The sequence below is a fragment of the Giraffa tippelskirchi genome, chromosome 13 (assembly GCF_054371585.1).
Source record: "Giraffa tippelskirchi isolate mGirTip1 chromosome 13, T2T-mGirTip1v1.2.pri, whole genome shotgun sequence".
NCBI classification, from domain to species: domain Eukaryota; kingdom Metazoa; phylum Chordata; class Mammalia; order Artiodactyla; family Giraffidae; genus Giraffa; species Giraffa tippelskirchi.
Genome location: NC_137287.1, coordinates 64569262 through 64584304, shown reverse-complemented (window position 1 = coordinate 64584304; position 15043 = coordinate 64569262). Strand labels below are relative to the sequence as shown.

The following is a 15043-nucleotide window of genomic DNA, read 5'->3' as shown; positions in this document are numbered from 1 at the left end:
TCTCAGACTATGAATAACCTATAACAATCGAATAATAATTCTAAGCTGGAAAGTACTATGAAGTAATGCAAATATCCCTCCTTCTAACTCAAAGATTCCTAACATTCAAGCAGATGCAGTTAAAAGGGAACAAAGACTTCTGCTGGCAGTCTGTAACCTCTTATTTTTCCACAAATCAAGGCAAGCCCCTAAGTCAGTATCTGAGAACAAAGGTGGAGGACCTTGTTCTGAGACACAGACAACAAAGCATCTAAATTGTTCATTGCTTTTACTGAGGCTCCACCCCAACAGCTCCCATAGGTAAGCTCCAAATTTAAGCCACAATAAAGAAAAATGTCCTCAAGTGGAAACAATCATAAATTGTGGGTCAATCCCAATGACCACAGGTTAATGGCTAGCCACACACAACAATGGGAAATGCAAATCATCTTGAAAAAGAAGAGAGCTGTATGATTTCTTAATGAGTCTCAGAATTTCTAATACGTTCTTAATGTTAGTTTTCATACTTCTGTAAAACAGGCAGAATTAATATATTCCATTCCTTTTTATCCAGTGTCTTTAATAAATTTAACAACAGCAGTTGCATTACTTTGGTATATGATCCTGAATTAAAGTTCAGTAAGTCTGTAAAGTGCTTTTAAAGAGCAAGCGAATGTTTCACAAGTTCTCCAAAAATTCTATATCTATCACATCAGATTTAATTAAAATAAACCAAAGGTGGGAGAGCCTAGAGTCCAAGTGGGTGAGATAGAAGTGGAGTTCAGGCCACTGTTTTAAACCAAATTCTCACAAAGATATGGACAACAACAAAAAAAACACAGAAAAAAAAAACAGAGTAGGTCAATCTATTAAGAGTTGCAGGGACTCTCAGTCAGGCTTATATCAAGATGAAAGTATAATTAAATTTATACCACTGAATGATATGTAATTTATCACCAGGAATGCCTGAATTAATTCTGTAACACTGCATTTCCAGGCAATGAATTTAGTGTGTGGGACTACAGATCCCTTCGTTATTTTCTGATAAGCAAAGGGAGAAAAAGAAAGCTGAAATCTACAGGCTCAGAGACATGTTAGAACTCTCAAAAGGATAGAAACTTCTAATAGAGACATTAGTGTTATGGAAAAATGAAAGGATTATGTTTATTGAACACCTATATGTGCCAAATACTTTCCCAGGTCCTTTATTTAATCACATTTGAATTCTCACAACCATGTGAAGAAGGTATACTAACACTGTGTTTCCACTATGGACACTGAGTATCAAAGCATATCATCTGTGGCAGAAGTGAAATTGGAATCATGTTCATCTGAATCCAAAGTTCCCTTGCCTTCTTCTCTGTTATTCTGTGGGAATGAACTGAGTGTTTTACCCCTTGGTCTGTGTTTAGTGGCACCAGAAGGACTAACTGAAAAAATAAAATCCTGGAAATATATTTATTTTTTCCTGCACATATTTGTCTTTCTTTATTCATTCTTTCATCTTTTTTTCAACAGAATTTGTTAAACTGCTTTTATTTTCCTCAATTATTAGCAACATTTCTGGCCAAAATAATAAGCAGTTGGGGCAATGTGGATCCACAGCTTTAAATTATTGAAAGAACTACATGGGAAGAATACAAAATGATAGAAATATTTTTGAATAGGCCTCCCAAACAAAGGGTGCAAGTTATATGCTGTAAATGTCTTCTGGAATGACATGACATTTCCTGTTGAAATAGCTCACATAAATCTCTCAAAACATCATGAAAATAGTAGTAAAACATAGGAGGCATTTACTAGCTGAAGCAACCCAAGCCTAACAGTTTATAACCACAGACTGGCCAATGAAAATTCCAATAATTGGTTACCTGACATGGGGTAGAGGCAGTGACTGATTTTGTAAGAACAGGACTTCCAAGCTTGGCCACTGCAGGTGGTTGATGTACCCCAAAATAAATAAATGATCCTGCAAAAACAAACACAAAATCATGTGGATAAAAGTACTTCTCTTGTACATTTGGCAGTTCTTTGCTCTAATAGCTCGACCGTGCACACATTCAACTGTTAATCAGATAAAGAAAATTACGATTTTACTTCTTTACCATTAAGTTCCATAAATAACCATGAATTGCTTTCATATGGATAACACTAAATATTTGAAATAAAAATCTCATTGATGAAAAATAAGCTCGATCTAAATCCTCTCAATGAACATGTTTATTGGCTTAACTCAAGTCACGTTTGAAATTAAATTAAATGAAGCTTCTAAGTTTACAATTAGATATTCAGCATGCCCTTACAAAATTCCCAGGAGACCTTTACTTGTAAGTTTCTTCTAGATGTAATGAAGGATGAGAGCCTATAGAATGAGCTTGGTTTCTCCTGGGGCTTACATGTTTGTCACTGTTGTCTGTGCTAGTGGGAATGAAAGCTTAATTAAAGATGTAATCTGAGCGTTAACAAAATAACTGCTTTTAGACTTTAACTACAGTGGAAGTGCTCATGGCAAATGTACAGGGGGGATAACATCTCTTAGCAGCTCGAGAGATCACACATTCAGAAGAGTAGTCAGGGTAGCTTCCTTGAATAACGAAAATTTACAAGGTAGTCTATGCTGCACAATGTCAAGGTTTGATCCTGCCCTTTGATAATCATGGAGTGACGGGCAACCTGGAAATACAACTATTTTGATGAAATAAAACACGCTCAGAAGGGAATTTTCTTAGACAGATCAATGCTGACTGCACAGAATGAAAAGGATTTCAGAATTAAATGTGTTACAGGTACCACCACATGTTTAACCAAATCACCATGGCTGCAAGTCAGCAGTGTGGTCTCTGAGTGAGAAAAACAGAACCCAGTTTCTATGGGCTTTAAATCCAAACCCAACTGGGGAGGATAATGCCTACTGTTCCCAACTCCAGACTAAGAGTAATAGACAGAGTATATGAGTTCATTAAATTCTCTATTTCACCTATAAAAGACTAGGAAAAGATGACTTTGAAAAATTATTCCAGCTTAAAAATCCTCAGGTTCAAGTAAAAATCAACTGAATATTGCCAAAAGACTAATAAAAATTCTAAACATTAACAATATTCAAAGATCTTACCCCTCTGGTCATTAAAAACAATATAGACAATTTCAAACAAGCAGTTAATGAAGGATGAAACACATAAACACTAAAACTTCAAAATCTAAAAGAAGGGTTTGAATAAGTTGATTATCCCACAAAATTAACTGGAAAAGTGATATGAAAACAATCTACCAGGGTGTATGGCTCCACTGCTTAATTTTATTTAATTTTTAAAAAATAAATATTTGCACATTACTTGCATATATCGCAGGTTTTAGAAAAATATGAACAGCTCCTTGACTCACTTTAAGATGCCAGATATCTCTAATGTTAAGAATGATGAAAAGAGAATAAAACTACAGATCAATATCACTCATGATCATAGATACAAATTTCTAATTAAAATGTCTCAATTGCATTTGCAATTCTTAAAAAAAAAAAAAAAGCTGGGGCGGTCCTAAGATGGCGGAGGAATAGGATGGGGAGATGACTTTCTCTCCCACAAATTTACCAAAAGAACATTTAGACGCCGAGCAAATTCCACAAGACAACTTGTGAATGCTGCCAGAGGACATCAGACACACAGAAAGGCAGATCATAGTCTTTGGAAGGAGGTAGGACAAAATATAAAAGATAAAATGAAAGACAAAAGAGGTAGGGACGGAGATCCATCACAGGAAGGGAGTCTTAAAAAAGAAAGAAGTTTCCAAACACCAGGAAACACTCTCTCCGGCCAGTCTGTGGCAAGCCTTGGAATCACAAAGGGCAAAATAACCAAGAGGGAAAATAAATAAATAATTTAAAACCCACGGTTTACGTACCTAACAGCAATTCCCAGCGGGTGTGCAGCGCAGACATGCGCATCCCCAACTAGCAAGCGGGGGCTGGGCAGGGAGGGGCGGGCTGCATTGCTTTGGGTTAGGACTGAGCCTGAATGTCCTGTGGGCAATCTGAGGAAACTAGATTGAGACAGCAACCTAGACCATGGGATAGCTTTCCCACGAAAAGCATTAACCTAAGACACCTCCAGGCCCCCTCACAGAACAAAGGACTGAGCAGAGCAAGCCTGCTGCGGACCAGCCCATCCCCAGCAGGACACAGGCAGGCGAGAGAAGCCAGAGCCGGAAGGGCAGAACCGCGGCCCCAGAGAGGCATTCTATACCAAACTGCAAACAGACCTCGCTGCTAACCAGGATTGCTTGGGACTCTGGAGGGTTAACACCCGCCGAGAGGGTTGCAGCCAGAGATCAGCTCCCCAGGGGAGAGCACGGCATACCTGGGAAACTGCGCCCATTGTACACCCAGAAAACCGAGTTGCTGGGATGGGGGAAGGGAAAAAGGCGCAGCCCCCGACCGCGCTAGCCAAAAACCTGGTCACCGGAGCTGACTGGAGCTGGGAAAGGCACAAAACCCAGGCTCAACCAAGTCTGCGCCTTTGTGAAGTACCCGGGAACCAGAACCTGAGCGGCTTAGACCTGGGAAGTACAGACAACCCGAGGGGCCGCTTCAGACAGTTCCCGGCAGTGCAACCTAGAGCCTGAGCAGTGTAGACTGGGAAAGCACACATGCCGTGAGTGGGGCAAACCCAGTGTGGCCAAAACATTGTGAGCACATGCCAGTGAGATTTGTTTGGAGTGTTCCTCCCTCTCCACAACACGATTGAACAAGTGAGGCTAAAAAAAAAAAAAAGTGACTACAACCGCCCCCCTTGTGTCAGGGCAGAAATTAGACACTGAAGAGACCAGCAAACAGAAGAAGCTAAAAGAAACAGAAGGAATCGCTTTGGAAGTGACAGATGCAACAGTTTAAAACCCTGTAATTAGCACTGACTGACTATATAGGAAGGGACCTAGAGACCTTGAGAAGTACAAGCTGGACCAAGGAACTATCTGAAAATGAACTCACTCCACACTGTACGTAACAGCTCCAGAGAAAGTCTGAGATATATTTTTACTAGTATCTTTTTTTAAATTTTTAAAACTTTTATTATTTTTTTTGTTAATTTTTTTAAATTTTATTTTATTTTCTTATTTTATTTTTAAGTCTCCTATTACTCCTTCAATTTTCATTTTTATAACCTACTATTACCTTGCAAAAAAAAAAGACCCTGTTTTTATTTTTTTCTTTAAGACATTATTTTTAAAGTAAACTTCATATACATATATTTTATAATTTTTGTGACTTTGGTGGGTTTTTCCCTTTTTTTTTCTTTTCTTTCTCCTTTTTTAATATGGTATTTTTGAGAACCTAACCTCTACTCTAGATTTTTAATCTTTGCTTTTTAGTATTTGTTATCAACTTTGTATCTTCAAGAACCCAATCTTCAGCACCCATTTTTACTTGGGAATGAGATCACTGGCTTGATTGCTCTCTCCCCATTTTAACTCTCCTTTTTCTCCACCAGGTCACCTCCATCTCCCCACTCCCCCTTTTCTTCTCTACCCAGCTTTGTGAATCTCTTTGTGTGTTCCAGGCTGTGGAGAACACTTAGAGAACTGATTGCTAGCTGGATCTGTCTCTCCCCTTTGATTCCCCCTTTTCTCCTCCTGGCCACCTCTGTCTCCTTCCTCCCTCTTCTCTTCCCTGTGTAACTCTGTGAACATATCTGAAAGATTCAGACGGTGGAGAGCACATAGAGAAGTGATTATTGGCTAGCTTGCTCTCTCTCCTTTTGATTCCCCTCTTCTCCTCCTGGCCACCTCTATCTCCCTCCTCCCTCTTCCCTTCTCCTTGTAACTCTGTGAACCTCTCCAGGTGTCCCTCACTGCGGAGAAACCTTTCATCGTTAACCTAGATGTTTTATCATCGATGCTGTATAGATGGAGAAGTCTTGAGGCTACTGTAAGAATAAGACTGAAAACCAGAGACAGGAGACTTAAGTCCAAATCTTGAGAACACCAGAGAACTCCTGAATCCAGGAAGCATTAAACGATAGGAGCTCATCAAACACCTCCATACCTACACTGAAACCAAGCACCACCCAAGGGCCAACAAGTCCCAGAATAAGATATACCACGGAAATTCTCCAGAAACACAGGGACATAGCCCTGAGCTTCAACATACAGGCTGCTCAAAGTCACACCAAACCCAATGACATCTCAAAACTCATTACTGGACACTTCGTTGCACTCCAGAGAGAAGAAATCAAGCTCCACCCACCAGAATACCGACACAAGCTTCCCCAACCAGGAAACCTTGACAAGCCACCCATCCAAACCCACCCACAGTGAGGAACCTCCACAATAAAGAGGAACCACAAACTGCCAGAAAACAGAAAGGCCACCCCAAACACAGCAATATAAACAAGACGAAAAGGCAGAGAAATACCCAGCAAGTAAAGGAACAGAATAAATGCACTCCAAATCAAACAAAAGAGGAAGAGATAGGGAATCTATCTGATAAAGAATTCCGAATAATGATAGTGAAAAGATCCAAAATCTGGAAAACAAATTGGAGTTACAGATAAATAACCTGGAGACAAGGATCAAGAAGATGCAAGAAAGGTTTAACAAGGACCTAGAAGAAATAAAAAAGAGTCATTCTATAATGAATAATGCAATAAATGAGATCAAAAACGCTCTGGAGGGAACCAACAGTAGAATAACGGAGGCAGAAGATAGGATAAATGAGATAGAAGATAGAATGATAGAAATAAATGAAACAGAGAGGAGAAAAGAAAAAAGAATGAAAAGAAATGAGGACAACCTCAGAGACCTCTGGGACAATGTTAAACACATCAACATACAAATCATAGGAGTCCCAGAAGAAGAAGACAAAAAGAAAGACCATGAGAAAATACTCGAGGAGATAAGAGTTGAAAACTTCCCTAAAGTGGGGAAGGAAATAATCACCCAAGTCCAAGAAACCCAGAGAGTCCCAAACAGGATAAACCCAAGGCGAAATACTCCAAGACACATAGTAATCAAATTAGCAAAGATCAAACACAAAGAACAAATATTAAAAGCAGCAAGGGAAAAACAACAAATAACACACAAGGGGATTCCCATAAGGATAACAGCTGATCTTTCAATAGAAACTCTTCAGGCCAGAAGGGAATGGCAGGACATACTTAAAGTGATGAAAGAAAATAATCTACAGCCCAGATTACTGTACCCAGCAAGAATCTCGTTCAAATATGAAGGAGAAATCAAAAGCTTTACAGACAAGCAAAAGCTCAGAGAATTCAGCACCACCAAACCAGCTCTCCAACAAATGCTAAAGGATCTTCTCTAGACAGGAAACACAGAAAGGGGGTATAATCTCGAACCCAAAACAATAAAGTAAATGGTAACGGGATCATACTTATCAATAATTACCTTAAATGTAAATGGGTTGAATGCCCCAACCAAAAGACAAAAACTGGCTGAATGGATACAATAACAAGACCCCTATATATGTTGTCTAGAAGAGACCCACCTCAAAACAAGGGACAGATACAGACTGAAAGTGAAGGGCTGGAAAAAGATATTTCATGCAAATAGAGACCAAAAGAAAGCAGGAGTAGCAATACTCATATCAGATAAAATAGACTTTAAAACAAAGGCGGTGAAAAGAGACAAAGATGGACACTACATAATGATCAAAGGATCAATCCAAGAAGAAGATATAACAATTATAAATATATATGCACACAACATAGGAGCACCGCAATATGTAAGGCAAATGCTAACAAGTATGAAAGGGGAAGTTAACAGTAACACAATAAGAGTGGGAGACTTTAATACCCCACTCACACCTATGGACAGATCAACTAAACAGAAAATTACAAGGAAACAAACTTTAAATGATACAACAGACCAGTTAGACCTAATTGATATCTACAGGACATTTCACCCCAAAACAACAAATTTCACCTTTTCTCAAGTGCACACGGAACCTTCTCCAGAACAGATCACATCTTGGGCCATAAATCTAGTCTTGGTAAATTCAAAAAAATTGAAATCATTCCAAGCATCTTTTCTGACCACAATGCAGTAAGATTAGATGTCAATTACAGGAGAAAAACAATTAAAAACTCCAACATATGGAGGCTGAACAACACACTGCTGAATGACCAACAAATCACAGAAGAAATCAAAATATGCATAGAAACGAATGAAAATGAAAACACAACAACCTAAAACCTATGGGACACTGTAAAAGCAGTGCTAAGGGGAAGATTCATAGCAATACAGGTTCACCTCAAGAAACAAGAAAAAAGCCAAATAAATAGCCTAACTCTACACCTAAAACAACTAGAAAAGGAAGAAATGAAGAACCCCAGGTTTAGTAGAAGGAAAGAAATCTTAAAAATTAGGGCAGAAATAAATGAAAAAGAAACAAAAGAGACCATAGCAAAAATCAACAAAGCCAAAAGCTGGTTCTTTGAGAAGATAAATAAAATCAACAAGCCATTAGCCAGACTCATCAAGAAACAAAGGGAGAAGAATCAAATCAACAAAATTAGAAATGAAAACGGAGAGATCACAACAGACAACACAGAAATACAAAGGATCATAAGAGACTGTTATTAGCAACTATATGCAAATAAATTGAACAACTTGGAAGAAATGGATAAATTCTTAGAAAAGTATGACTTCCCAAAACTGAACCAGGAAGAAATAGACAATCTCAACAGACCCATCACTAGCACAGAAATTGAAACTGTAATCAGAAATCTTCCAGCAAACAAAAGCCCAGGACCAGATGGCTTCACAGCTGAATTCTACCAAAAATTTAGAGAAGAGCTACACCTATCCTACTCAAACTCTTCCAGAAAATTGCAGAGGAAGGTAAACTCCAAACTCATTCTATGAGGCCAACAACACCCTAATACCAAAACCTGACAAAGATGCTACAAAAAAAAAGAAAACTACAGGCCAACATCACTGATGAACATAGATGCAAAAATACTTAACAAAATCCTAGCAAACAGAATCCAACAACTTATTAAAAAAATCGTACATCATGACCAAGTGGGCTTTATCCCCAGGATGCAAGGATTCTTCAATATCTGCAAATCAATCAATGTAATACACCACATAAACAAATTGAAAAATAAAAACCATATGATTATTTCAATAGATGCAGAGAAAGCATTATGACAAAATTCAGTATCGATTTATGATAAAAGCCCTCCAGAAAGCAGGAATAGAAGGAACATACCTCAACATAATAAAAGCTATATATGACAAACCCACGGCAAACATTATCCTAAATGGTGAAAAATTGAAAGCATTTCCCCTAAAATCAAGAACAAGACAAGGGTGCCCACTCTCACCACTACTATTCAACATAGTTTTGGAAGTTTTGGTCACAGCAATCAGAGCACAAAAAGAAATAAAAGGAATCCAGATTGGAAAAGAAGAAGTAAAACTCTCACTGTTTGCAGATGACATGATCCTCTACATAGAAAACTCTAAAGACTCCACCAGAAAATTACTAGAGCTCATCAACAAATATAGTAAAGTTGCAGGATACAAAATTAATGCACAGAAATCCCTTGCATTCCTATACACTAACAACGAGAAAACAGAAAGAGAAATTAAGGAAACAATTCCATTCACCATTGCAACGAAAAGAATAAAATATTTAGGAATATATCTACCTAAAGAAACAAAAGACCTATATATAGAAAACTATAAAACACTGGTGAAAGAAATCAAAGAGGACACAAATAGATGGAGAAACATACCATGTTCATGGATCAGAAAAAATCAATATAGTCAAAATGAGTATATGACCCAAAGCAATCTACAGATTCAATGCAATCCCTATGAAGCTTCCAACGGTATTCTTCAGAGAACTAGAACAAAATATTTCACAATTTGTATGCAAATACAGAAAGTCTTGAATAGCCAAAGCAATCTTGAGAAAGAAGAATGGAACTGGAGGAATCAACCTGCCTGACTTCAGGCTATACTACAAAGCCACAGTCATCAAGACAGTATGGTACTGGCACAAAGACAGAAATATAGATCAATGGAACAAAATAGAAAGTCCAGAGATAAATCCACGCACCTATGGAAACCTTATCTTCGACAAAGGAGGCAAGAATATACAATGGAGAAAAGACAATCTCTTTAACAAGTGGTGCTGGGAAAACTGGTCAACCACTTGTAAAAGAATGAAACTAGAACACTTCCTACACCATACACAAAAATAAACTCAAAATGGATTAAAGATCTAAATGTAAGACCAGAAACTATAAAACTTCTAGAGGAAAACATAGGCAAAACACTCCCTGACATAAATCACAGCAGGATCCTCTATGACCCACCTCCCAAAATATTGGAAATAAAAGCAAAAATAAACAAATGGGACCTAATTAAACTTAAAAGCTTTTGCACAACGAAGGAAACTGTAAACAAGGTGAAAAGACAGCCTTCAGAATGGGAGAAAATAATAGCAAACAAAGCAACGGACAAACAATTAATCTCAAAAATATACAAGCAACTCCTGCAGCTCAATTCCAGAAAATTAAACGACCCAATCAAAAAGTGGGCCAAAGAACTAAACAGACACTTCTCCAAAGAAGACATACAGATGGCTAACAAACACATGAAAAGATGCTCAGCATCACTCATTATTAGAGAAGTGCAAATCAAAACCATAATGAGGTACCATTTCATGCCCGTCAGAATGGCTGCTACCCAAAAGTCAACAAGCAATAAATGCTGGAGAGGGTGTGGAGAAAAGGGAACCCTCCTACACTGTTGGAATGCAAACTAGTACAGCCACTATGGAGAACAGTGGGGAGATTCCTCAAAAAACTGGACACAGAACTGCCATATGACCCAGCAATCCCACTGCTGGGCATACACACCGAGGAAACCAGAATTGAAAGAGACACGTATACCCCAATGTTCATCGCAGCACTGTTTACAATAGCCAGGACATGGAAGCAGTCTAGATGCCCATCAGCAGATGAATGGATAAGGAAGCTGTTGTACATATACACAATGGACTATTACTCAGCCATTAAAAAGAATACATTTGAATCAGTTCTAATGAGGTGGATGAAACTGGAGCCTATTATACAGAGTGAAGTAAGCCAAAAAGAAAAACACCAATACAGTATACTAACACATAGATATGGTATTTAGTCAATCAGTAAAGATAACCCTGTATGTGAGATATCAAAAGAGACACAGACAAATAGAGCAGTATTATGGACTCTATGGGAGAGGGCGAGGGTGGGATGATATGGGAGAATGGCATTGAAACATGTAAATTATGATATGTGACACAAATTGCCAGTCCAGGTTCAACGCATGATACATGCTGGTGCACCGGGATGACCTGGAGGGATGGGATGGGGACGCAGGTGGAAGGGCGGTTCTGGAAGGTGAAAACATGTACACCCATGGTGGATTCACGTCAGTTCAGTTCAGTCGCTCAGTCGTGTCCGACTCTTTGCGACCCCATGAATTGCAGCATGCCAGGCCTCTCTGTCCATCACCAACTCCCGGAGTCTACCCAAACCCATGTTCATCGAGTCGGTGATGCCATCCAACCATCTCATCCTCTGTTGTCCCCTTCTCCTCCCGCCCCCAATCCTACCCAGCATTAGGGTCTTTTCCAATGAGTCAACTCTTCGCATGAGGTGCCCAAAGTATTGGAGTTTCAGCTTCAACATCAGACCTTCCAATGAACACCCAGGATTGATCTCTTTTAGGATAGATTGATTGGATCTCCTTGCAGTCCAAGGGACTCTCAAGAGTCTTCTCCAACACCACAGTTCAAAAGCATCAATTCTGCGGCGCTCAGCTTTCTTCACCGTCCAACTCTCACATCCATACGTGACCACTGGAAAAACCATAGCCTTGACTAGACAGACTTTTGTTGGCAAAGTAATGTCTCTGCTTTTAAATATGCTATCTAGGTTGGCCATAACCTTCCTTCCAAGGAGTAAGCGTCTTTTAATTTCATGGCTGCAGTCACCATCAGCAGTGATTTTGGAGCCCAAAAAAATAAAGTCTGACACTGTTTCCACTGTTTGCCCATCTATTTGTCATGAAGTGATGGGACCAGATGCCATGATCTTAGTTTTCTGATCGTTGAGCTTTAAGCCAACTTTTTCATTCTCCTCTTTCACCTTCATGTCAATGTCATGTCAATGTATGGCATTCATGTCAATGTATGGCAAAACAAATACAATATTGTAAAGTTAAAAATAGAAAATAAACTAATTAATGAAATAAAATAAAAAAAGAAATAATTGCAGAGCATGCAAAAAAAAAAAAAAAATGCTATGTCCCAACCAATGAGCTTTCCAAGAATAGAAGTTTGGTTTAACAGTCTTATCAACATAGTCAATAAGATCAAATTAAAGAGTAAAATGATAGAGTCATATAAACAAATATTGAAAAGACTGTGAAAACTAGTCATTCATTCCCAATAACCTCAATAAAATGTTAAAAAGAAACAATAAAGATTAATGACATACCTCAAAATATATAATGTCTTCAATGGCCAACAACAAAATTATTTTAATTATAATGAGAAACTATCTAGAGAATTCTGTCACCGTTACTAATTAGAGGAAATATTAGTAAGATAATATTACTTATTTAGACTAACATTATCTCATAGGTCTAGCAAATGTGGAAGTCAAGAAAATAAAATTTCTAATAAGTATGACAGAAAAGTAGAGATAGCGTTCCATATATATTGCCAGTAATAGAATTGTAAAATCCCAACAGATTCTCCAATCTGTTGGAGAAACCCCAACAGATTCTCTTTTGATAAAGACAGGTATCAATAGAAGAATTTAGCAAGGTAAATTCAAACAGAGAAATACTTCTAAGTTATTTTATTTATTTTAGCAATAAGACCCTGAATATAGAACGATAAGAAATATTCTACTCCCAGTTAATTGTAATACAAGATATGTAGGAATAAATTTAACAAGAAAAGGACAGGACTTGTATGAAAAACATCATAAAACTCCATGAAAAAGTATAAGACTTCTGATTAAGTGAAAAGAGACAACATTTTTTAGACAAAAAGATAATATTATGAAAATATTACATTAGTGAAAACTGATGTGGAAGCTAAACACAATCTCAAGAACATTTTAACCAAATATTTGAAAAACAGACAGTATTGACTTTAACTTTATATATGCAGGTAGAGCCTAAAGAGAATGAACTCTGACCCTAGGTCCATGTACTTCCAGAAATATATCTCTGGATTTATTTTCTTACAAGCCTGCACCATAGAATGCTCTGAGTTAAGAGACCTATGGAATTATAGCATACCAGAGAGACTGTTCCTGTTCATCTGAACTGTTCATCGTAAAATTGTTCTTGTAAAACTCTTGTAACCCCGGAGGGGCTTGCTGACCAGCACAGTATAAAAATAAAGAATGGAGGGGTCAGCCTCCCCGGGCTACACTGTCCAGGCCAGCCTCAACCTCACCTTTTGCAAAGGATGCACCCCTTTTAATGTAATACGGCCCAGAAAGGATTCCTTAGATGCCGTGAGAACATTAGAAAATAGACCTTATAATGAACTTAGGTAAAAATATCACAAATACACCATTATGCAGGAAGAAATCATAAATAAAACCAGTCAAAAGAAGTTTGCCTCAGGAATACAAGGGTGGTTTAAGAGAATAGCATGTCTATTGATGGTAGACAAATAGAAAACAGCACTCCTTTTGCTTCTGGAATTTTAAATATTAAAATTTTGAGAGAAAGTACATTTCTGTAAAAAATAGGAGGATCACTGTTAGTTATTTACTGCATAGAATTAAAGATCCCCATATAAGAAAATGCATACCAGTATAGATTTGCAGCATTGTCATCATATTGTTATCCAATAAGAGGATGGCTAGTTATATTACAGCATACCCAGACCAAAGAAATTAAGCAAACTAACAAAGGAATTAGGCTTTTCCTGTTTTAAGGCAAGGTTGAATATCAGGCATCAGATTTAGTCTTCTATCTTACACGAGCAAAGAAATCAAAACATACATCTATTATATAATGGTTTTCAAATGTAGGACAATGGGAATATAGAATCACAATGATCTCTGAGAGAGGGAACAAGTGAACGAAGTTACACAATTTTCCCAGCTTGGTACCTATACCCAGTTTCCAACTGCCGGTCAGGGAGGCGGAAGCCAGCAGTGTGGTGGTCTTCTCAAGTTGAAAAGACTGCAGTTTGGGGAAACACAAGTGGCCATAGTTCATGAAGCAGAGTTCCAGGAAAAGGAGAGCGGCAAAGAGAGTGAACTCCGGAGATCTCCACAGAGTTCCCTCCAAATCTCCACCTGAGTACTAACCAGGGCATGGAAACCACCTGAGGCTGGAGGAAAACCTTCTAAAAGGAGCAGCTGAAGCACTGCCTCAAGGTCATAAAGGGCCAGAAACAGTAGGGTCTTTTTACCAACCAGAGTGGAAACGCTAATTATACGTAGGAATTGAACAGAGTGCTCAACTCTAATGAAACTTTATGTCCAGATAAAACCCATAGGCAAATTATATACTCATAATCACCAAAATGTAGGAACAACTCAAATATCTTTCCACTGGTATACACCCAGGTCTAATATATGGTATGTTCTCAATTGGTTTAAGGAAACATTATATAAGCTTGGAGGAAATGTAGTAGTAATAAATATAGTTCCAATAATTAATAGTCTCCTTCCTATTTTAAACTTTAAATTTAATCCAATCTGCCACAGAATCTGAAGGGAAAAATAAGACCCACTGGCACAAGAGCAGAAATTAAGATCCTAATCTACTGTTAAATAATAAGCTGAGTTTATAGTTTTAGACAACAGATGGGATGAATAGCCAAAGTCTCCCTCTCTGTCCCCTAACATCCTCCCCCACTAACCCCAATTTGCAATGGCTAAAAACACAGTCAACATTATTAGTTTTGGTGTACTTCTTTGGAAATCTCAAAGGAGAAATAGATATAATGTCTAGTGGAGGTTATGCGAGCTTAAAGAGGATCTATGGCATAGTTGTGTTATTATAAAGTTAGTATGAAACTAAT

General features: G+C 38.0%; 1 protein-coding gene across 3 annotated transcripts in view; it reads right to left on the bottom strand.

The window, feature by feature from the left end:
* MALRD1 (MAM and LDL receptor class A domain containing 1) overlaps positions 1 to 15043 on the bottom strand; it is a 764811-nt gene that overhangs the window by 509492 nt on the left and 240276 nt on the right. For 2 of the 3 annotated variants that reach the window (XM_081558804.1, XM_081558803.1), the window contains one exon: positions 1851 to 1948. In XM_081558804.1, the coding sequence (XP_081414930.1) occupies positions 1851 to 1948 (98 nt within the window). Of the gene's footprint in view, positions 1 to 1850; positions 1949 to 3876; positions 4163 to 15043 lie in introns of those variants that run through there. The other variant, XM_081558805.1, reaches the window with a different exon arrangement.